This window comes from Pleurotus ostreatus (genome assembly GCF_014466165.1).
Source record: "Pleurotus ostreatus strain PC9 chromosome Unknown scaffold_1, whole genome shotgun sequence".
Taxonomy (NCBI): Eukaryota; Fungi; Basidiomycota; class Agaricomycetes; order Agaricales; family Pleurotaceae; genus Pleurotus; species Pleurotus ostreatus.
The window spans coordinates 3198442-3220307 of NW_023503156.1; the positions used below are offsets into that span (position 1 = coordinate 3198442).

At 50.2% G+C, this 21866-nt stretch overlaps 11 protein-coding genes across 11 annotated transcripts; 8 read left to right on the top strand and 3 right to left on the bottom strand.

Moving 5' to 3' along the window:
• Positions 1-202: 202 nt before the first annotated feature.
• On the top strand, positions 203-1511 carry PC9H_001181 (uncharacterized protein; the record flags this gene model as incomplete). Its single annotated transcript, XM_036770832.1, has 5 exons — positions 203-295; positions 352-650; positions 704-876; positions 927-1214; positions 1267-1511. The coding sequence occupies 5 exons, from the start codon at positions 203-205 to the stop codon at positions 1509-1511; spliced, it is 1098 nt and encodes a 365-aa protein (XP_036636677.1).
• A 2775-nt stretch (positions 1512-4286) lies between these two features.
• PC9H_001182 (uncharacterized protein) lies at positions 4287-4780 on the top strand (the record flags this gene model as incomplete). Its single annotated transcript, XM_036770833.1, has 3 exons — positions 4287-4460; positions 4511-4669; positions 4724-4780. 3 exons carry the CDS (start codon positions 4287-4289, stop codon positions 4778-4780), a joined length of 390 nt encoding a protein of 129 aa, XP_036636678.1.
• A 407-nt stretch (positions 4781-5187) lies between these two features.
• Positions 5188-5559, bottom strand: PC9H_001183 (uncharacterized protein; the record flags this gene model as incomplete). The annotated part of the gene is made up of 2 exons (XM_036770834.1): positions 5188-5340; positions 5404-5559. 2 exons carry the CDS (start codon positions 5557-5559, stop codon positions 5188-5190), a joined length of 309 nt encoding a protein of 102 aa, XP_036636679.1.
• A 738-nt stretch (positions 5560-6297) lies between these two features.
• On the top strand, positions 6298-7803 carry PC9H_001184 (uncharacterized protein; the record flags this gene model as incomplete). The annotated part of the gene is made up of 1 exon (XM_036770835.1): positions 6298-7803. One exon carries the CDS (start codon positions 6298-6300, stop codon positions 7801-7803), a length of 1506 nt encoding a protein of 501 aa, XP_036636680.1.
• Positions 7804-8778: 975 nt separating this feature from the next.
• PC9H_001185 (uncharacterized protein) lies at positions 8779-10269 on the top strand (the record flags this gene model as incomplete). The annotated part of the gene is made up of 1 exon (XM_036770836.1): positions 8779-10269. One exon carries the CDS (start codon positions 8779-8781, stop codon positions 10267-10269), a length of 1491 nt encoding a protein of 496 aa, XP_036636681.1.
• A 210-nt stretch (positions 10270-10479) lies between these two features.
• On the top strand, positions 10480-13147 carry PC9H_001186 (uncharacterized protein; the record flags this gene model as incomplete). Its single annotated transcript, XM_036770837.1, has 3 exons — positions 10480-10817; positions 10870-11196; positions 11248-13147. 3 exons carry the CDS (start codon positions 10480-10482, stop codon positions 13145-13147), a joined length of 2565 nt encoding a protein of 854 aa, XP_036636682.1.
• Positions 13148-14012: 865 nt separating this feature from the next.
• On the top strand, positions 14013-15062 carry PC9H_001187 (uncharacterized protein; the record flags this gene model as incomplete). The annotated part of the gene is made up of 1 exon (XM_036770838.1): positions 14013-15062. The coding sequence occupies one exon, from the start codon at positions 14013-14015 to the stop codon at positions 15060-15062; it is 1050 nt and encodes a 349-aa protein (XP_036636683.1).
• A 261-nt stretch (positions 15063-15323) lies between these two features.
• PC9H_001188 (uncharacterized protein) lies at positions 15324-17693 on the top strand (the record flags this gene model as incomplete). Its single annotated transcript, XM_036770839.1, has 15 exons — positions 15324-15338; positions 15393-15428; positions 15482-15595; positions 15646-15697; positions 15757-15879; positions 15936-15953; positions 16002-16340; positions 16409-16501; positions 16558-16598; positions 16654-16706; positions 16761-17106; positions 17155-17267; positions 17321-17405; positions 17460-17486; positions 17538-17693. The coding sequence occupies 15 exons, from the start codon at positions 15324-15326 to the stop codon at positions 17691-17693; spliced, it is 1611 nt and encodes a 536-aa protein (XP_036636684.1).
• A 130-nt stretch (positions 17694-17823) lies between these two features.
• On the bottom strand, positions 17824-18539 carry PC9H_001189 (uncharacterized protein; the record flags this gene model as incomplete). Its single annotated transcript, XM_036770840.1, has 4 exons — positions 17824-18047; positions 18104-18227; positions 18298-18442; positions 18496-18539. 4 exons carry the CDS (start codon positions 18537-18539, stop codon positions 17824-17826), a joined length of 537 nt encoding a protein of 178 aa, XP_036636685.1.
• Positions 18540-18795: 256 nt separating this feature from the next.
• RPC40_2 (DNA-directed RNA polymerase core subunit rpc40) lies at positions 18796-20102 on the top strand (the record flags this gene model as incomplete). The annotated part of the gene is made up of 6 exons (XM_036770841.1): positions 18796-18927; positions 18979-19086; positions 19142-19271; positions 19324-19608; positions 19660-19902; positions 19966-20102. 6 exons carry the CDS (start codon positions 18796-18798, stop codon positions 20100-20102), a joined length of 1035 nt encoding a protein of 344 aa, XP_036636686.1.
• Positions 20103-20489: 387 nt separating this feature from the next.
• Positions 20490-20983, bottom strand: PC9H_001191 (uncharacterized protein; the record flags this gene model as incomplete). Its single annotated transcript, XM_036770842.1, has 3 exons — positions 20490-20537; positions 20589-20759; positions 20810-20983. The coding sequence occupies 3 exons, from the start codon at positions 20981-20983 to the stop codon at positions 20490-20492; spliced, it is 393 nt and encodes a 130-aa protein (XP_036636687.1).
• Between the last annotated feature and the right edge of the window lie 883 nt (positions 20984-21866).

Below are 21866 nucleotides of genomic sequence, written 5' to 3' on the forward strand. Positions count from 1 at the left end.
TCAAGCGGACCGACTCAGGCCTGGAGGACCGTGAATTCAATTGTGCCGAGATTCCCCCGATGTCTTGATAACGCGGTAAATAAAATCAAATAAAGAAATTCCAAAACAGGAAGGAAGAGAAGGATCATTGTACAGGGTCGCCCTCCCAGTCCCCGGACCGATCGCCACTGACGCTGACACACAAATCTCTACACCAACAACGATGTCAGAACAACCTCTATGGCAAGAGACACCCTTGATTATTTCGAGTGGGATCTCGAAAAGGCTTGGATGTAATGCACATCTCAAACTTGAAGTACGACTCCCGGGAAGATTGCACGACCAATATGCTGACTGCGCTTGTTGGTACAGAACCTTCACCTGTCCCATTCGTTCAAGTATCGAGGGATTTCCCACTTCATCCAACAAGCAAAATCTACACACGGCCCCTCGGTGCATCTTGTGGTCGCATCTGGGGGGAATGCTGGGCTCGCAGCAGCCTGCGCAGCCAATGCACTCAACGCCAGGTGCACCGTATTCATCCCGGACGGAGCAAACCAGTCCACTATTGCTCTCTTGGAGAGACAGAATGCAGACGTCGTTGTCGGAGGTGCGTCATATTTGTATGCCTTGGAAGCGGCGCGTGAGATGGTGAAGGCAGAAGCGAAGGCGTTCGTATGAGGCTACGAGTCGTGATCGATGGTTGTTGACTGGACGCGAATAGAGTGCTCGTGCCAGCATACGAAAACAAGGTTGTGTGGGAAGGCCACGCGTCGATGATCAAGGAAATATATACACAATTAGTGGACAAACCGGACGCAATATTTTGCAGCGTTGGAGGCGGGGGTCTGTTAGGCGGGCTTATCCTCGGATGCGAGGCAGTTGGCTGGGACGACGGTGAGCTTTGAAATTGCATCCCTGAGTTGCGTATTGATTCCTCGGTACAGTTCCAATAGTCACCCTTGAAACTATCGGAACGGACTGTTTCTATCACACTATGCGGCTAAACCGCCATCCTTCACACGACCTACCAGCAGACGCCAGCGCCGTCAAGGATGATGAATATGGCTTGACGTTGGCATTTTTCCATAGATTTTCGTCGCACGCTTCCGGATCCCTTGGAGCTTCATCGCCGTCGCCGGGGGTCGTCAAGATGGCGTTGGAAAGGAAGGGAGGGGTTCGATGCGTGACAATTCCGGATGAGCTAGCTATGCAAGCCGCTATGGATTTCGCTGGTGTGTTGTTTGCGCATCTTGTAATGTGCGACATGGATTTACGCGAAAGCAGACGACCATAAGATGCTCGTTGAATTGGCTTGCTCGACCACACTCGTGCCCGCTTACAAACCATCGCTGTTCGCAAGACTCGTTCCTTTGAGTGCCAAGAATGTGGTGTTCGTTGTATGTGGCGGCTTCAAGGTATCCCTGTCGGACATGAGGGAGTATAGGGGCATTGTAGACGGGGATTTGAAAGGCGAGGCCGGATCTTGGAACGTATTTTGCGATGGCGAGGTGATCAAAGTGGAGAAATAGATCCAAATATTAGACATATAGAACATGTTACAATATAGAAATAAACAGCAACCTCGAGAAGGAACTGAACAGGGAGACTGAAGTTGCGGCCGGAGAAGCGGTTGCACTCCAAAACATATTGCGGGAATGTGATGAAATCAAACGATTAGCCACAGATGTTATTCAAGGACATAAACTAAACTTATCAAGCTGCAAGGTTGTTGATGCTCATACTTGCAAACCCAAATATGGACAACAGGGATCACTGATGGTGACTGAAGGTACATTCTAGTTCACAATCTCGGATAATATTGCATGTCAAGGAATACCCGTCCGCCAGGAGCGCTTGGGGAAATCATGGATTTGATATAGATATAATACATACGACGACGCGACGCGGAAAGCTGGGGGTGACTTGAGAGGCGCGTTGTATGCCGAGGGCACGATGGACCCCGAAATGGCGCACAGACTGAAATGTTGGAGGAAGGTATAGGGGTCGACTGACCAAACCGCAATCTCTGGGATCTGCAAAACGCTGGTTATTCTCCAAACTTGATCCAAGGCAAAAGATACGTACTTTCTAAACTCTTGACTGCTTTATGGCTTGTGGGGCACGAGATGTGGCACGGGCAGCTGGTGGCGCCTCAGAGTGTATTTCCGGTCGGTCGAAAATTCTGTACACAGGCAGCTGGCTCTGTATATGAATTTTGGGATGTACGAGGCTTTGTTCAACATCATTCTCGAGCCTTGACCGCGTATGTGCTGGTTTCAGCACGGATTTCGACCGCTTTGAGCTGGAGAGCGACGTGCCCTTTGGGACCTGACATCTTCGCCTCTGGGGCTCCCCCAAACTCTGTTCCTTCGTGGAATCGATCGAGTAGCTTGAGGAATTTTAGCTGCTGAGGCCTCTAGAGTAAAGATCCGCATTCAGACGAATAAATAGCATGGGCAGGAGCGTTCCAGAGGAGTTTGCTGGCAAACTTGACGGAGAATTGGCCAGAAATTGAGGTAGCATATAGCCACGGTACAGAGAGAAAATGGCGCATTCGGCGAGTAGAGAGAGACTGCGAGAATCCGTCTGCTTGAGTCGAATTCGAGGCATTGAGGGGAGCTGGCAAGCCAACGAGCGGACTTCTGGAGGGAAGTTTCCGTGGCTGATTTGGAATTTGGCGCAAAACTCTCATCTCATTTCTTGCCGCCATCATCCTACCACATCCTGGTCTCGCTCCGTATTCTGGGCTTGCTGAATTTGCAGAACTACGGCCTAGACGACTTGCACATCGTTCATTCGTGTATCACACAATCTTCTCGCCGCTTGATGGCATTTTTGCACCGTTCAAATTCGAGATTGCCTTGCATTTCATCGACTTGAGGACGATTGAGGCGATACATTCCTTTTGGTAGCAGCTTGCAGTCTTGATGCACAATCAGACGAGCTTGATGCACTCCTTCAGCTTTCGCTGCTGTTGGAATTTGGACTGTCCGATACAAGTATGCCTTTTGCTGGAAAATGGGGCCATTGTGGGATTGCAGGCTCTAGGAGTCGACGAGGACCAGGCTGAGGTCCACGTTGGTGAGTTTTCATTGTCGCGAGTTTCCTGGTCGTCTTCACGCACAGAGCGCAGCTTCTCCAGCGAGCAAAGTAACCCCAAGATGGCCCAAGCGCTTTTCTTCAAGGGACCTCAGCACGCGACTACGTGGATCGAATTCAGCATAGTTCCAGCAGGGATGGTCCAGAGAACATCGCAATATACCAAAATTGCGTAGAGGGAAAGGTTCTGGAGTCATTGCGAGCAGAGAAAATCAGCGTCTCAAGTATCAGGTATGTTCCAAGACCTTATCATGCAGTGTTCTTGTCCTGAACTTGCATGTTATTCTCCTCGTCGTTGGACTAGGGTCTTCGTGGTGGTCAGACGGCTTGACGATCTTGAAGCATCCACGACTCTTGCTGCAAGCGTCTTCGTGTTCATGTTCTTGACGGAAATCTTGATATACGGTATGTTTCTGGCACACATTGAATGCTACCTCTGCTAACAATTGAAATCAGCGACAGCGTCGAGTCATGAACAGAGTCAAGCCGCGAACTTACTGTGACTCGGCTCTATACGCGCGTCACACGTGACGGTCACGGGCGCGTTCCCTTATTTGGTCCTCCGTAGCCTGGCAGTCGGTGCGTCGGGCTTCGATGGCGATCGTGACTCAGGCTTTATCCGGAAGGTTCATGTGACCAGGGCCAAGGGTACCGCACGCAGGGTACGCAGATTTGCGCCCTGTTCCTTCAGGATCCAGGCCAAAAGCCGTACTGGAATTGCCTTAGGTTGGAGCAAGAAAAGTTCGCCGTCGCCTCGTGTTCTATTTGGAAGCCATGGGGACGTGAAGTAGCATCGAAGGGAAGGCGGACGCTGCCGAGCGAAAGACGTGGCCACGCTGCGACAGCAGGATAATGGCCAGCGCAGAACACCACATAGACGTCGCGCAAGTGAACTTGGGCCAGTACGAGGCAGCGTGAAGGGGGCCGTTTTCGCTGTGGTCCAGCAAGCCGTGTTCCTTGGTCTGGATGGTGCGATGTCTCGGCTGAGCGGCGATGGATAGGTGAAGCCAAAGCGATCCCTTGCAGATTCCACGCTTCTATATGGGAACCCAATACAGAAGATTTTCTTCGGGTAGATAACATGACTGCCACCGTCAATATAAAAAGCGCGACAAAACTACCGAAGCGTAGCCCCTCTTTTGGCCTCTACCACCAACATCCGCATCCTCCGCGTTCTGCACACTCGTTCTTGACCTTGACCAATAATGCAGTTACTTTTCCCTCGTTCTCGTAACGGTGGATGCCACATGTACGCGCCGTCTATTGAGCAGACCCTGGACTGGTACCACATCTCGCAACTGCGACTACCGACCTACCGCTTCAGACACAATGCGCGTTTTCATCCGTATATTCGCTATGTCGAAACCGACCCTCTTATGGTAGGCGTCCTTGCATTCGCAATCGCTCACACCAACCCATTTTCTTACAGTCAACCATTGACGAGTGCGACTCTCCTCGCCCGGCTCTCCCGCCGCCGCCTCCACCACCGGCCTATCTCGCCAACGAAGTCCCACAAGCCCAGGAGTTCGATGGCGACGGTGAGATAGAAGGCAATGAAGAAGCTGCGGAGAGACGACGGTTCATCCAGGTTATTTTGGCTGTATGTGTCCTCCAAAGCTCTTCTGACCCTTTTCTCATGTAGATAACTCAGAACCTCAAAGCCGCAGCAGAAAGGATAATCCGACGCCAACCAAAGTAGACAAACCATACTGAACATTGTTCGTCACGTCTTTTTTCAGTGTTGTTTCATGTTCTCATCCTTATGTTAGCTTGTACATACATTCTTGGGGCTATACAGCCAGCCGCCCGACATTTGCCTCCAACATCACTTCTTGCTGTATCACTACCGGTAACGTGAATCGCGCAGTAGAGGAAGAAAGCTAGAGTTTCGTCGTGGAAGTTCTGTCGTTCCACGTACATAGTTTACGTGTCAGGGATTACGAAGTTCTTATGCCTGGCGCCATTGGGAATCATAACTACTGCATCGTGCTTGAATCCAACCCTACGAGATACAGCAGTGACAGTGCGCAAAGTCTCTGCAGGGAGTCGTAATGAACCAAAGAGCATGTAGCTCACGGTAATAGTGAGCTTTTGAGATACCACGAATTATCGCTGGTCGGCCTCCTCTTCCGCTTGTTTGGCAGCGCGCCGTACCATGCGTTCAGCTTTTATCCGCGCTAGCTCTTCTCTGATCGCGCTCTGGTCCTTTGGTAGAGTTTGAAGGAGACGGCTTTCGGGCGGGAACAGCCGCTCCTTATACTATGAAACGACGAAGCGAAAGAATCATGAACAAGCTCTACTGGTGCGGAAAGAATGACCCACAGGTAAAACATTCTCTCTGTACCATTGAGGGTCTCCGAAATGCACCAGAGCCGCGATAGGTACAAATAGATAGAGGGCGAATTTGAATACTTCGAGGTTTGGGCCGCCCATCGAGGTTGGTGGTGAATGGACGAGGGAAGGCCTGGGAAGGCCCATCGCGCCAGTCCGGAGACTTGGGAAAGAAAGAAACAGGGGCTACTGAGACACGTGACGAGCTGGTCGCGTCTGCCACCGCTTCGTTCTGTAGAACTCTTCTTCACCCTTCTTCCAGCTTCTACACTCGGTGGTGGCCTACGCGTGTCCGAAGATCCGCGCGTAAAGTGCACATCGAAGGCTGGCTGGCCTACGCGAGGCTTTCTAAGCGTCTTTCCAACGGCAATGACCAGAACAACAACATGGTCGAATCTTCAAAGATCGGCTCCTTTGTCGACGTTGGTTGACATTGACTACGCAAAAGGTGGTCTATGGACGGCTCTATGCCCCCTCATGACCAGCGACGATGTTTAATATCGCCAAGTTTAACTACTGGAACGCTTGGTGTCTTTACATGTCGACTGAATGAAATCGATGCGACAATGGAATGCATACTTCGATGTATATCAAAAAGGGGGTACACTCGTCTACTGCTGCACACAACGAGTCCATCACCACAAGTTTGCCATGACTTTGGGCGCTCGATAGCGCACCGCTCTCTCACCGCAAGGGGGTTTATATTGTACGAAAGGGCGACCTATCGTACCTAAGCAAGCCTCAAGTCTCCTTCCCTCTTCGTCCTCTCGCCCTCCGCCATCGAGTCGCACTCCCAGATTTCTCTGTAGACATTCATCTGAACATAACGTACGGTAAGTTGAACACACTCTGTGATATCTTCACTGAAACTGACCTGGCTGTAGGATGGAACCCCCTCTGAACAACACGAAATTCAATCTGGATGTCAGTGGCATCGTGGGCTTCTTAGGAGGAGGAGAAGCAATTTCAGCCATGGAAAGCATGCATTTCTACAAGTATCGGAAATGGCTCAGCTGGTATAATTCACCCGGTTCATATGATATCGCCAAACACTACGGCCGACTGGCAAGATCTCGGATATGGGATGGCATTTACCCCGGACCAAATGAAGAACCAGCCGAACTTTTAGGGCTAGATGGGGAGCAAGGACCACCATATCGAGGTGTTGTTTCTGGCACCACTTTAAATGACACCGGACACGTTGGATACGTTTTTGCTCAATATTGCCGCAACGCGAAAGCAACCCCATCCCAGTACTCCTCGGATCCCATCTTCACCACACAGACAACGGACGATCAAGGTCCAAAACCCCAACAAAGGAAACGCAAGACAAAAGTGATGAACGTTGTTGTTGTTGACTTCGACAATGTCGAAGACAATGACGACAGCGTAGAGAAGGGGTCTCACCTTACATTGGACAGCAAGGAATTTCCTTTCTGGTCGGTCGCTGTGGCTTCGATACCAATCTCACTCAACATCGCCTACTGCATTCTTTGTGGCTTCTATACCGAATGGTACGCTTTTGGCGTTATCCTATACGGCATACTTTGCAACGGAATAGCGTGCTACTTCATCGGGTCAACCGAGATATACCTCACACATACCATCCCTTCGCCACATTCACCCCCGGGGAACGGAATCTTGGCATGCAAGTCCGATACCCTCATTGTCTGCAGAGGCTCGGAGAGAGCGATCAATCACGTTGTCAAAGCCAAGTTTGTCGTCCGGTATGGCAAGGAAGGTGATGATCAGACGTACCACATGATTGGTTTCAGCGCAATGTCATTGACGATTCAATTTATCGCCCAACTCTTTCTCATCCCTCTCAGCGGCCTGTTTGGGCAAATAATGTTCCTTTCGACGCTCGCCATTTCTTGGATCTACAACGCATACCTCTCATCCATCGATAAGGGACGGCTTCAACAACAACTTTTAGAGCGACATCTTTTTGGAGACGATTCAAACAATATGACCAAGTTGGAACTACCCACTAGGACGTCTGCGGTAGTCTTTGCGATGCTTTGTGGATTGCCTGATCTTCGAGGCGATCCTGACGCAAACGTCGAGTGCGCGAAGGGCATAATGTGCCACCTGCTCCCTACAGACACCAAGGTATGGGGTCGGTGGCATTATTCAGTCTGTTCCAAAGTTCGCGACCTATCGGAGAGGCATTCATCAGGGTCTGTCCGCCCTACCTCGGAACCATTTAGATTCACGGAGGATGCTTGCCAGGGATTTGATGGAAAGGACAAAAGTTTGCTATGTGACTTACTCGAGGACGCAAGGGGGGGCTACGAGTCCTATTGTCAGTTTCTCGATTCGGCCCGGCACACCCCAAACTCGAACTCACAATCTGGCTCCGGGTCTTCTCTCTTGCATACGTATGTGTAGGCACTTGTCTTGGACCAATAGTGCCCCGATTGTAACCCTCCTCTGATAATATGAACATGCTATCGATATGTGTAGCTTTGGATAGCATACCCTTGATTCGTATTCAATATTTTCTGTAAGTTTGCTAGTTCATTGCTGAGTATCACTTCGCCCACCCCCTTCATAAAGTGTCTTATGCGCCAGTTCCCGAATCTGTGAAGTGATGACGAGGCTCCGTATGCGACTACATGTGTGAATTACATTATCAGGCCGAAATATTCCTTCAGGGGCGGCGGGCATTTACTTCCTAGAAGAAGCACAGCCCCTATTTGACGGTACGACTTTCTCGCCCAAACCCGAAGTCAAGAGACTTGTAAATCGACACTTCGTGAGCACGAGGGTGCTAATTTCTCGTGCTTAACATCAGAGACTCTTATCGTGGGAAAAATATCGTGGTCAGTGCCAGATGTCCAAGGTCAGCAGACCTCGCATCCTTGAATATTCTTTCCACTGCCATCATGCATTCGGGGCATGTTCGTACGCAAATGAATTTATAAATCAGGCTAACTCGTCAAAGATAACAAACCTAGCGGTGTCATCACAACAAGATTATCATCGAGGTGTTGTGGCACTGCTACCAAACGACTCCAGCTCACCTAATTTTGGTAGAAATCGTTGCGACAATGGTGCAGCCTGCTTCTATCACTAGCGCTAAACCAGTGATGTGCACTTTACCCATTGCTGTTCACCACGAGCCCATAGAGCGCTATTTCGATGCTTGATAACATACAGCTCTCTCACAGCAAAGGAAGGAACTTGGTCCCCTACAAGAAGGGGACTACTTGAGGCGCCTGCCCCCAGTCCCTCTTCTTCTTCTCGCACTCTGCCTCCTCATTGCAGCCAAAGAATATCTTCCGAGACACACAATTTACGGCAAGTCGAGCGCATTCTGATCACCCGCAATATCATCTGAAAACGGTTATATCTAGCTGTAGAATGGAAGCCCCCTTGAACCACGCGAACTTCAATCTCAACATTGGCGGCATAGTAGCTTTCTTGGGAGGAGAGGAGGCGATCTCAGCCATGGAAAGCATGCATTTCTACAGATATCGGAAATGGTTAGGCTGGTACAATTCGCCTGGCGCCTATATCATTGCCAAGCACTATGGCAGACTCGCACGATCCCAGATTTGGGATGGAATTTACCCCGGACCAAACGACGAACCCGCCAAACTTCTGGGATTGGATGGGGAGCATGGACCGCCATACAGAGGCATCGTTTCTGGAACGATATTAAGCGACACTGGACACGTTGGGCACGTGTTTGCTCAACATTGCGAGAATTTGGAAACAAACTTGTCTCAATATTCGTTGAATGCGGCCTTCATCAAGCCTGCTCAACAGACAACAAACGCTGTTGGTACAAAACCACGACACCCGACGAAAGCAGTGAATGTCATCGTCGTGGATCTCGAAGAGACAACAAGCAGCGAAGGAGCGGAAGAACCAGGTCAGATCCCAGTCAAATTAGGCGATACAAAGTCACCGCTTTGGCCTGTAGCGATCGCTTCAGTACCAATTTCACTCAACATCGCTTGTTGCATCATTTGTGGGTTGTATGAAGAATGGTTCGCTTTCGGCGTCATACTCTATGGTATACTCTGCAATGGAATAGCAAGCTATTTCATTGGGTCAGCCAAGATATACCTCAAACACACTATCCCTTCGCAACATTCGCCCCCTGGGAACGGAATCTTGGAATACAAGTCCGATACCCTTATCGTTTGCAGAGGCTCGGAGAAAGTGATCAACTATGTTGTCAAAGGTAGATTCATTGTTCGGTACGGCCACGAGGAAGACAAGGAGGCGACGAGATATCACCAGATCGGTTTCAGCGCGATGTTGTTGACGACGCAAGCCATCGCCCAACTATTCCTCATTCCCATCAGCGGTCTTTTCGGGCAAATCATGTTCCTTTCGACCCTCGCGATCTCGTGGATTTACAATGCGTTTCTTTCTTCCATCGACAAGGAGCGGCTTCAGCAACAACTCTTGACACAATACCTTCCCTTCAAAAACAATGCGTGTACTGGAACGAAGGTGCAACTCCCCACTAGGACCTCCGCAGTAGTGTTTGCGCTGCTCTGTGGGCTTCCGGATCTTCAAGGGGATCCTCAAGCAAATGCGGAGTGTGCGACAGAAATTATGAGCAACTTGCTTCCCAAAGGCACGGAAGTATGGCGTCGGTGGCAGGCAGAAGTTGCTAAAAGAATTCGCGAATTATCCTCGACGGAGCATTCCACATCGCTCCCCCCCGCCGATGGACCATTTCGTTTCGCGGAGTATGATGACAAGGGGCTGAAGGAGACGGACAAAAATTTGTTAAAAGTCTTGATTGATGATGCACGGGGCGGTTATGAGTCCTATTATGAGTTTCTCAGGCCAAAGCCGAACGCGCAATCTGGCTTGGGAGGCTCTCCCGCTTAATGTCCAGCGTTGTCCACAACCTCCAAGTGTAATATGCGCTATCGATCCGTGCTTGTGTGTGCCATGCGGTGGAATCATGACTCACTAATAATACGCCGGTTCCTTAAGAGCTTAGCCCAGTGTTATAGAAGCAGAGGCCATGTTCGTGGGAAAGTATTCCTCTTTGTGTCAATGCAGCCACTGAACACATTCTTGAACCCTCCCCTCATCATGCACTCGCGACGAACACCCTCAAATGCAAGCAGCAGTGTACGAAATAGCCCAAGCCTTCAAAGACAACAAATGTACGTGCAACCGACGAAACCACGCCCTTCGACAGCGGTCAACGCACGCCAAGCTACAGCGACTCCTCAACATTCAGAATGCTCTCCAGTGAAGATGGGCATGTCCCCCGCCACTCGGTACAATTCCAATCTCAAGGTTCTCCGCAGGAGAGATCCGTCTATTGTCTCCATCTTCGATCAGTTCAGCCATGTATGTGTGTACCATCATAACGGAGACAAATGGGAAAAGCAAGGATATGAAGGAAGTATGTTCCTATACGAAAGGTCAACTTATTTCCTTTCATCCTGTCTTCGGTCAACTGAAGCTGTATCGCAGGGATTCCTATCCACCCTATGGGTATTATATCCTCAACCGTCAGGGGACGGACGACTATAACCAACGACTATATCCCGAGGACAACATTAGTACTTCCGGAAGCTACCTCATGATGCGCTCCTACCCGTCTTGGTCTGCTCGTCGGCTTGAATCCATTATAAAGTCAAGCGAGGCCGCTGGGAGCAAAGTCCCGGACAAATTTTCTCCCGTTTGGTTTATTCCGGACGTAGAGAAATACAAAGAGGCTGATAAAGCTCCCGGTATCACCATAGGATTATGGATGTTTGCAACTGACTCGAGGGAGCCGATGATGGATGTCATGGTTCGGTGAGTTGCAAGCCAGTTGAACCGCCGGATTGTAATAATCTCTACATGCAGGTTACATTCCTACGTCAAGCAAAATATTCCCTATCCTGACGAGTACAGATACGGACCCGATCGTCTGCCACCACCCAATCCGCACCTCCGTACTTCCTCTGTCCCTCCATCCAACGAATCCGCCGCGACCATACAAAGCAAGGAACGAATCACACATTCCTCTTCTACGAAACCGACGACACCAAATCATACTCTCCTTTTGAATGGAAGTGCCAGCGGTAATGTCGTTAGCACCGCAGCTGTCGTCAACTCTGCGTCGTCTGAGTTGGACAAATTGTTTGCCAAACTCAATCCGTCAACTACCACAACGAATGGACATGCTCCTTCACCCACTATCGACTCCTTGTTTGCTGGCGTCGGCGCCTCCGTAGCTAACCAAGCAGCACGCACAGAGACACCAATAATCAACGCCGTCCCGAACGGCGCACCTCCGACGGGACTAGCATTGTTGAGCACCATATTTGCTTCAGCGGGGCCGACGGTTGTGAATGCGGACTCACGACCTTCGACCCAAGTAGTCTCTAATGGTCGTCTTTCCGTTTCATCTAATAAGGCCATCTCGTCTACATCCCCTCGATCGAACTCTAGGCTAAGCAGCGAGACAGTAGCAGAGCCCGAGTCGATCGTTATTTACTCACCCACGCCCACAACAACAGCCCTTCCCCAGATACTCAATCAGGACGTTATTATAAATCTCCTTGGACTTCCCGCCTCTAGGGCATCCTCGGCCACACCTTCGACTTCTCGCGCAAGTAATAGGACAAGCGGTAGCTCAAGTACCCGGAGGAGTGGGAGAGAAGGGGGTGATGAAGATGATGGGATGTTAAGCTCAGAGGACGGTGTCTCTTATTCGGAGTCTAGCACCGTCCTGGATCGGCTACCTACAGGGCAAGAGGCCATTAACGGGGATGTTACACCTCGGGTTCCAACGAACGGCTCTGGATATGAAAGGTCATCAAGTTCTTCGAGGATGCACGATTTTGTTTATCCTCATAACACTGCTTATGGATCTGCTCCTCGCCAACCCTCTGTCCCTGATCCAGTCTCTTCTGTCGGGAGTCGGCCGGCGGTGACATTCCGCACGGACGCGGAGCTATGGAGCAAGAACACTGGCGCCGATGGAAATCAGAACTATGACGACGATGTCATAGTCGAACTAGATTTCTCTGACACGATTGCATTGAGTGACATGGATGCGTTTCAGAGGGTGAAAGCCCAAAGCCAAATCAATGGCCACTCCCCCAATCTCAGCAATGCAAAGAAGGCACTACTCAATGGACGTACTCCGAAGCAACTGCATTCGCGTGACGGGAGCACGAGTGATGACCTGACGAACCACTTTGGGGGAGACGCCAAGGGCAAAAAAGCTAGGAAACTTGGTGGCGGGAAACAGAAAGGAGCGGAGAGAGAGACGACGCGAGCGGATGTCGTCGAGCCCATGATCGCGGTGCTTCAACGCCAGCCCCACTTACGAGCTTCAGCAACTACCTCTTCTCCTTCGCCTATCCCTGCTCTTCCACCTCCAGCTGTTCCTATCGCCGACCCGGCCATCATCAGCATTTCTTCTATGCTAGGTCTTCCTCCACTCCAATCTCAGCAAGCCCCCCAGCAGTCAGCAGCAAAGGTCAAGGCTGACGGCAATGCACCTCGTTTATGTGGCGACATGGTAAAAGAGGGCATCAGTGCGGTTACGTCCTCGCGCATGAACGGTCAAATGAAACTAGCGAGGAATGAATACGTGATGGAGTTACTGACCCTCATTCACGTTCGTGGTTGCTTTCCTTTGATCGCTTGCATATATGCTAACAACTCCTTAAACAGACCGACAAGTCGTTCGTTGACGCTCTGTATCAAGATTATCTCAGCCACCACAGATGATTTGAAGGTTTCAACGCTTTGATGTAACTTTGGATCTAACTCTCTCTTCCGGCCCTCGGCTCCAGTTTGTACATCTCTTCCGGAGCTCCCCATGTTGTATTGATTCAGTCGCCAATGCTTAGTTCTTGTTGTGATGTTGCCCAATTGTATATATTGCTGCTGTCACACATCTCACTTACCTATCGTTGTACCTCCCACACTCCCCACACTCCCTACTCCATACAATGCATCCAAACCTCTTTGGGCGTAGTCTGACACGCGCAGATAAGTCGTTGAGCGAGTACCGATATCTTGCTCGCCTACTGGATGGTGTCGGCGAAACAACGGGTACACTCACCGGGACCTCCGATTGTTTCCTTCAGTTAAATTGGATTTATCCTCAGATGTTCTTCCTTTCTGATCAATAGCGCAAACGAAGCACACGATCTGAACCAGGTGCGTTCTTTCGTCAGAACACTCGTGTAAAGTTTTTGGCTAATTATCGGCCAACAGAGTGCCAGCTCAGACGTGAAGCACAATACAATCCTTCCGAGCTTCACCGACTATCGCTAGAGAAATGCGCATAAATGGGATGCCATCAGTTCAGAACTAATTTCTTGCGCCTCAGGATGCATCAGGCTTTCGTCTTTCTTACAGCACTCGCATCTGCGGCTTTGGCTGCGGTGCCTCTTTATGGTCAATGCGGAGGGGTGTGTACATCGTTTCCTCACCATAATTCATGATTCTCATGTCTGCTTCTTCAGAGCGGCTGGGCGTAAGTGGTCCAGTTGATCCCAGCGAACTTGCTAAACCTTTGCTTCAAGTGGAGAAACTACCTGTACCACAGGCATCTGTTCGATCCAAAATGGTAATCATGGGCCTCGCGCACGTTTTCAGTCCGAATTCTAATGTATCTAACAGAATGGTACTCGCAATGTATTCCCGGACAAGCTACGAATCCGCCTGCCTCTACCGTTAGTAGCACGTCTACTGCCCCCAACCCCGTTGAAACCACCCTTCCCTCGAGCTTCACCTGGAGCTCGAGCGGCATTCTCATCAGCCCCAGAGTTGACAGTCGCAACCTTTCTGCTTGGAAGGACCCATCCATCGTTTTCTACAACGGCAAATATCACGTATTTGCGAGCACGGCACACGACGCGGGCTACAACCTCGTATATCTGAGCTTCACCGACTTCAACGAAGCCGATGCTGCTCCATTCTACTACCTCGACCAGACCCCGATCGGGTCAGGTTACCGCGCCGCCCCTCAGGTGTTCCTCATGGCGCCGCAGAACAAATGGTACCTCATCTTCCAGAATGGCAATGCCGCCTACTCCACGAACTCAGACATCAGTAATCCGAACGGTTGGACTCCGCCCAAGAACTTTTACTCTGGGACTCCCAGCATCATTACCAACAATATAGGAAGCGGATTCTGGGTAGACATGTGGGTTATCTGTGACTCGTCCAACTGCCATTTATTCTCGTCGGACGATAATGGCCACCTTTACCGCTCCCAGACGTCAGTCAGTAACTTCCCTGCGGGGATGAGCGAGCCAGTGATAGCACTGCAAGACTCGAACAGTCATAATCTCTTTGAAGCTTCCAACGTCTACAAAGTTGGAGACGGGTTCCTCCTTGTCGTTGAATGCATTGGCAGCAATGGCCACCGCTACTTCCGCTCCTGGAGCGGGGCCAGTCTCAGTGGTTCGTGGACACCTCTTGCAGCGAGCCAGACGAATCCTTTCGCTGGCTCAGCGAATGTTGCATTCTCGGGCACTCCATGGACGATGGACATCAGCCACGGCGAAGTGGTCCGCACTAATGTTGACCAAACCATGTCTATCAGTGCTTGCGGAATGCGCTATCTCTATCAGGGAGTTTCCCCAACCGCCAGCGGTAGCTACAATTCACTCCCGTGGCGCCTGGCCCTCCTCACCCAGACGAGCCCGTGTTAAATCAATGGCGCACAGTGGGGTAAATCAGCCTCATCATATTCTGGAGAAAGTTATCGAACGAGATATGTATGATATTTCCTGCCCATGTCACTCACGCGTTTGAAATTTCACCGTTGCTCCACCTCCCATAAATGAGCTCACGACGGCATAACTTGAGGCTGCGCTATAAATAGGTATGTTATTTATAGCCCGTTTCGGACTGAGGATATAAGTATAGAGCCCTCTGCGACTTCGCCAACGTTTGTCCTCTCTCCCACCACCATGTCTCTCTCAATGGTAACCCTCCCTCTCATTGTGCGCGACGTCCTCCGCTCAGTGTTTCCTCCGTAGCACGTTAATCCTGACCACCTCGTTCGCGAAGCTCATGTATGTGTCGGCGACATTGCATTTTATCTAAATCTGAGGTATATGCACTATAGGATAAGAAGACCCATCATCACAACCTCACCAAAACCAATCCAGACGCTCTCAGCCGCACTTACGGGGCGCGGTACGGGACGAACCCCATCGCCAAGTACACCTTCGCGTCAAAGGTCAGACATTGTTGCACCGGATGGCTTCGCTGAAGCTCACTATGTTCTAGGGTATTAGCGCTGATGCTGCGTATCAGCTCATTCACGACGAACTCAGCTTAGGTCCGTCATAGCCCTGAGATTATCCTAATTGATTCAGAACTTATGTTGGATATTCTTAGACGGGTCGGCCACACTGAATCTTGCATCATTTGTGCACACTTGGATTCCGGAACCCGCGATGAAACTTATGCAAGAGAATATGAACAAGAATCTCATCGACCAAGACGAATATCCAATGACTCGTATGTCGTTTCGCTCCTTCCGAGAGGTCGTACCAATAACACGCATATATGTCCAGAAATTATTCACACTCGATGTAAGTGTTATATATACATGCTCGACGTCGAGTCAACCCTTTCTTTAGGTATCTCGATGCTTGCGGACCTTTGGCACGCTCCATCATCCAGAAATGCTATAGGTACGGCGACCACCGGTTCATCCGAAGCCATACAGCTTGGTGGACTAGCCATGAAGCGCATCTGGCAAGAAAAACGCAAAGCTGCTGGGAAATCAATCCACGAACCTGGCCCGAATATCGTCATGGGTGCAAACGCTCAAGTCGCTCTGGAAAAATTCGCTAGATACTTCGAAGTTGAATGCCGACTTGTTCCCATCTCAGAAGAGAGCAAGTATAGACTCGATCCAAAGAAGGTTATGCAGTATGTAGACGAAAATACCATTGGCGTATTTGTCATCCTGGGAAGTACGTACTCTGATTCTTCCCTTATTCTTGCGGCTAATTTCTTGCGATTAATTGAAACCCTTCTCAAGGCACTTATACTGGGCATTACGAACCAGTAAAAGAGATATCAGATCTCCTTGACGAATATGAGGCGAAGACAGGCCACTCTGTTCCCATTCATGGTTGGTCTACCGCCCCCCCGCTCCAGAGGCCAATGATTAACCATTCAGGTACGTAGTCGATGGAGCTTCAGGTGCATTCGTCGCTCCGTTCGCGACAGTACGTTTACACGCATTTCACATTCAGGCTTTCTACTAATTCTTTGACTGAGTAGCCCAAGCTTGAATGGGACTTCAAACTTCCGCGAGTTGTATCCATCAACACATCGTCCGTACCTGTTCTTGCGCTGGTTGAGGCAATATCATGACCATATCTGTATAGGGGCCACAAATTTGGGCTTGCCCTTGTTGGCGTTGGATGGGTTATTTGGCGCTCGAAGGAGTTCCTTCCTAAAGATCTTATCTTCGAGCTCCATTACCTTGGTTCAGTGGAGTACTCCTTCTCTCTCAACTTCTCGAGGCCTGCCGCACCCATCATTGCTCAGTACTTCAACCTCCTTCACCTCGGGTTTGAGGGGTATCGAGCGGTAGCATTGAATGACCTACAGAACGCAAGGCTGCTGAGCCGGGCTTTGGAGCGAAGTGGGTACTATCATGTTCTCAGTGATATCCATCGCCCTTCTGGCGGCGGCGAGGCTGCTAAAGATTTCGACGAAGAAAGCATTGAGGTGCGATACCTGACCAATTGTTGTACTCGAAGGCTTACTACGCTGCAGAGTTATGAACCGGGGTTACCTGTAGTTGCCTTCCGCTTCTCAGACTCGTTCAAAGAAAAGTATCCCGATCTTCAACAAAAGTGGATCCAAACTTTGTTGCGTTCCAAGGGGTGGTATGATCTATTATTTGTTCTTACAGTATGCCGATTGTTGACACCTTCGATAGGATCGTGCCAAATTATGAGCTAGCGCCCGACCTCCAGAGTATCGAAATTCTGCGTGTTGTCGTCAGAGAGAATTTGACTGAAGTCGTGCGTATCACTGATTTCTGTTTGTTTGCTACATCCGCTTAGTAATGGCTATAGCTCATTGACCGGCTCGTTGCTGACCTTGTGAGAAGTTTCCAGATTATGTTGTCGCATCCATTGACGAGCTACTTGTAGATGGAAATCACCGAGAGCTTATCTAGCAAGGATTCACCAGCTCACGGATTGAGTATCCTTGAAGGTCTCCACAGGAAGAAGGGCGAGCATCGCGAAGGGAAACTTGAGGAAGGTGCTGGAAGCGAGAGTTCGGGGACATATGCCAAACAGTGCTGAACGTGTTCAAGCAAAGCAGAAAAGGCGAGATGGCGATGGACTTGTATATCAAACATAACTCGCTAGTATGGTGTTGTCGATCCACAATTTGCTATGCATCCGCTAGGACAGATACAATCGCCATAACCCCTCAAGTCACTTTTGTGTCTTGCATCTCCTGCATCTGCTTCGCAAACGCCTCGTCTCTCCTTTTCACCCAATCAACGTACCCCGGTGATTCCGCAGTGACCTTGCAATCAGACTTCTGATACACCTCGAGCTGTTCCAAGAAACCTTGGTTCGGGTTCACTGCAGGCCGCTTGGAGCGCATGAACTGGAGGGCTTCATCTCGAGACCATCCGCGTTTTTGCATCACTGAGTCAAGTAGGTCCGTGTCAACTGTCCCTCGCCAACGAAGAGAGAAGACTGACGGTATGCTGCGACGAAAGATGCACTTCGCGACGCGCCTTGCACGCAGTGCACGAGGACACTAGATCCAGAAAGGAGGGCTGTGTCGATGAATTTGTTGGCTTCTTCGAAGTGTTCCAGTATATCCTATCATGAACTCCATGGTGAGCTCACCTGCCCTCTACCAGAACTTGTCAAAAGAACGAGGAAGACTCACTACGTCGCCGTAATCCTCTACCTCAATCCGGCGATGAGCTACTATCTCGTGGTCGTTGGGTAGGGAGATCGTGTCGTGCGTGACCGATAAGATGTATTTGATGTTTGCTGCTTTGAGGATGCGTCCGTTGCGTGGGGAGAAGATGCTGGAGCAATTTCGTGATCAGGTTCTCAGGAAGTGATTCAGCGGAGTACTTACTTTCCGAGATACAAGCCATCGATGATTTCGTCTAGAGCGTTCATCTATTTGAAAGTTGTCGTGGGGTGAAGCGAACTTGAGACGCGCAGCTTCAAATAGAGAACGACCGGTTATCCTGTGAGAGTCGACTGCGTTTCATTCAAAGGTGCGTTGAGTTTCATCGCAGTCAAGCTCGAATAATGACACGTGAGATTTCGCCCCTTATGGTGGAGAGAGGATAGTCTCACGATAAGGTTTATTTTCTCACAGTCAGTAGTGTTAGATGATTTTCTTCACCAAGCACTCACTCTGTGATGAGATATGCAGCCTTTATCAGACCCTCGGCGACACGTAAATATTCGAGCTGAGCGCGTTGCGGATGTATCAAGCACCGACTTCCCAGGGCATTACCCAGGTGAGGACCACTCATGGTCCCTCGATAAATTCAAGCAGGTGCGTCTGTCGGCGTTTTTACCTTCCCTTTCGTGATCATGGACGCGGTAGAATTTGCAAGTCAAAGTTCAGAAACTATCGCAAAGATCCATCGATTTCGATATTGTCGGTGTGGATGCTTCAATCGCGAACGCGTTCAGGAGGATCATGATCGCCGAGGTACGCCCGTTTACCTCAAGAAGAAGTTGATGTAAAGTGTAATGCTACGGATTAGGTACCTACGGTCTGCATTGAATCCGTCTATGTCTGGAATAATACATCAGTCATAGTGGATGAAGTCCTTGCCCAGCGGATCGGGATGGTCCCTTTGAACGTCGACCCAGCCGTGATGGAGATGAAGAAATGTGGGTGCACGACGCGTCGCGCTCTGAACGATGTTCTTACTCTCGCAGCCAGCTCCCGACGAACAGCCAACCGATCGCAACACAATGGTGTTCAAGCTTCAAGTAGCATGCACGAGGAGCACAAACCGTGAAGAGCCATATATCGACGACCAGGTTCTCTCGGGGCATCTCACCTGGGAGCCTGTCGGCGAACAAGTCGACGTCTTTGCTCACAAACCGCCGGCCCCGACGAATCCCAACATTGTGCTCGCCAAGTTGCGTCCAGGACAGGAAGTCAATATGGAACTGCACGCGGTCAAAGGAGTGGGAAAGGATCATGCCAAGTTTAGCCCAGTTGGTATGCGCTCCGTTTGCTCTTAGTCGATACCTGTTATAACTCTGTGTACAGCTACGGCGTCGTATCGTCTCTTGCCATATATTCAGCTCAATCCACAAAAGCCGGTTCCTCCGCAGCACGCAGAAAAGTTCCAAAAGTGTTTTTCAAAAGGAGTGATTCGTATCGACCCTCGAACACAAACGGTTAGTGTCGACCCCGAAGCCGTCCGCGACGATACCGTCAGCAGAGAGGTGCTACGGCACCCGGAATTTGAGGGATGTGTAGAGTTGAAACGCATTCGTGACTATTTCTTGTGTACGTCAGGCCACCGACGGTGGTCGCCTGCCTATCATGAGCTGATTCCTTGCCTCTTTGTAGTCAATGTCGAGTCTGAAGGAGCCTATCCGCCCGAACGACTTCTGCCAGAGGCAGTCCATGTCTTCAGGAGCAAGATAGATACCATCCGAGAGGCAGCATTGAGTCTGAGGGCGGAGGACGTTGAGATGAATAACTAGTATATGTATGTATTTTATCTTCATTTCTTGTTTATTAGCATGCTAAACAATTCATGTGCAGATTCTATACAATGTGCTACCCCAAGGGTTGCAGTTATGATTCCCAATTGTGTCCACTGCGCCGAGCATAAGAACTATATACTTCGTAATCCCTGACACGTAAACTATGTACGTGGAACGACAGAACTTCCACGACGAAACTCTAGCTTTCTTCCTCTACTGCGCGATTCACGTTACCGGTAGTGATACAGCAAGAAGTGATGTTGGAGGCAAATGTCGGGCGGCTGGCTGTATAGCCCCAAGAATGTATGTACAAGCTAACATAAGGATGAGAACATGAAACAACACTGAAAAAAGACGTGACGAACAATGTTCAGTATGGTTTGTCTACTTTGGTTGGCGTCGGATTATCCTTTCTGCTGCGGCTTTGAGGTTCTGAGTTATCTACATGAGAAAAGGGTCAGAAGAGCTTTGGAGGACACATACAGCCAAAATAACCTGGATGAACCGTCGTCTCTCCGCAGCTTCTTCATTGCCTTCTATCTCACCGTCGCCATCGAACTCCTGGGCTTGTGGGACTTCGTTGGCGAGATAGGCCGGTGGTGGAGGCGGCGGCGGGAGAGCCGGGCGAGGAGAGTCGCACTCGTCAATGGTTGACTGTAAGAAAATGGGTTGGTGTGAGCGATTGCGAATGCAAGGACGCCTACCATAAGAGGGTCGGTTTCGACATAGCGAATATACGGATGAAAACGCGCATTGTGTCTGAAGCGGTAGGTCGGTAGTCGCAGTTGCGAGATGTGGTACCAGTCCAGGGTCTGCTCAATAGACGGCGCGTACATGTGGCATCCACCGTTACGAGAACGAGGGAAAAGTAACTGCATTATTGGTCAAGGTCAAGAACGAGTGTGCAGAACGCGGAGGATGCGGATGTTGGTGGTAGAGGCCAAAAGAGGGGCTACGCTTCGGTAGTTTTGTCGCGCTTTTTATATTGACGGTGGCAGTCATGTTATCTACCCGAAGAAAATCTTCTGTATTGGGTTCCCATATAGAAGCGTGGAATCTGCAAGGGATCGCTTTGGCTTCACCTATCCATCGCCGCTCAGCCGAGACATCGCACCATCCAGACCAAGGAACACGGCTTGCTGGACCACAGCGAAAACGGCCCCCTTCACGCTGCCTCGTACTGGCCCAAGTTCACTTGCGCGACGTCTATGTGGTGTTCTGCGCTGGCCATTATCCTGCTGTCGCAGCGTGGCCACGTCTTTCGCTCGGCAGCGTCCGCCTTCCCTTCGATGCTACTTCACGTCCCCATGGCTTCCAAATAGAACACGAGGCGACGGCGAACTTTTCTTGCTCCAACCTAAGGCAATTCCAGTACGGCTTTTGGCCTGGATCCTGAAGGAACAGGGCGCAAATCTGCGTACCCTGCGTGCGGTACCCTTGGCCCTGGTCACATGAACCTTCCGGATAAAGCCTGAGTCACGATCGCCATCGAAGCCCGACGCACCGACTGCCAGGCTACGGAGGACCAAATAAGGGAACGCGCCCGTGACCGTCACGTGTGACGCGCGTATAGAGCCGAGTCACAGTAAGTTCGCGGCTTGACTCTGTTCATGACTCGACGCTGTCGCTGATTTCAATTGTTAGCAGAGGTAGCATTCAATGTGTGCCAGAAACATACCGTATATCAAGATTTCCGTCAAGAACATGAACACGAAGACGCTTGCAGCAAGAGTCGTGGATGCTTCAAGATCGTCAAGCCGT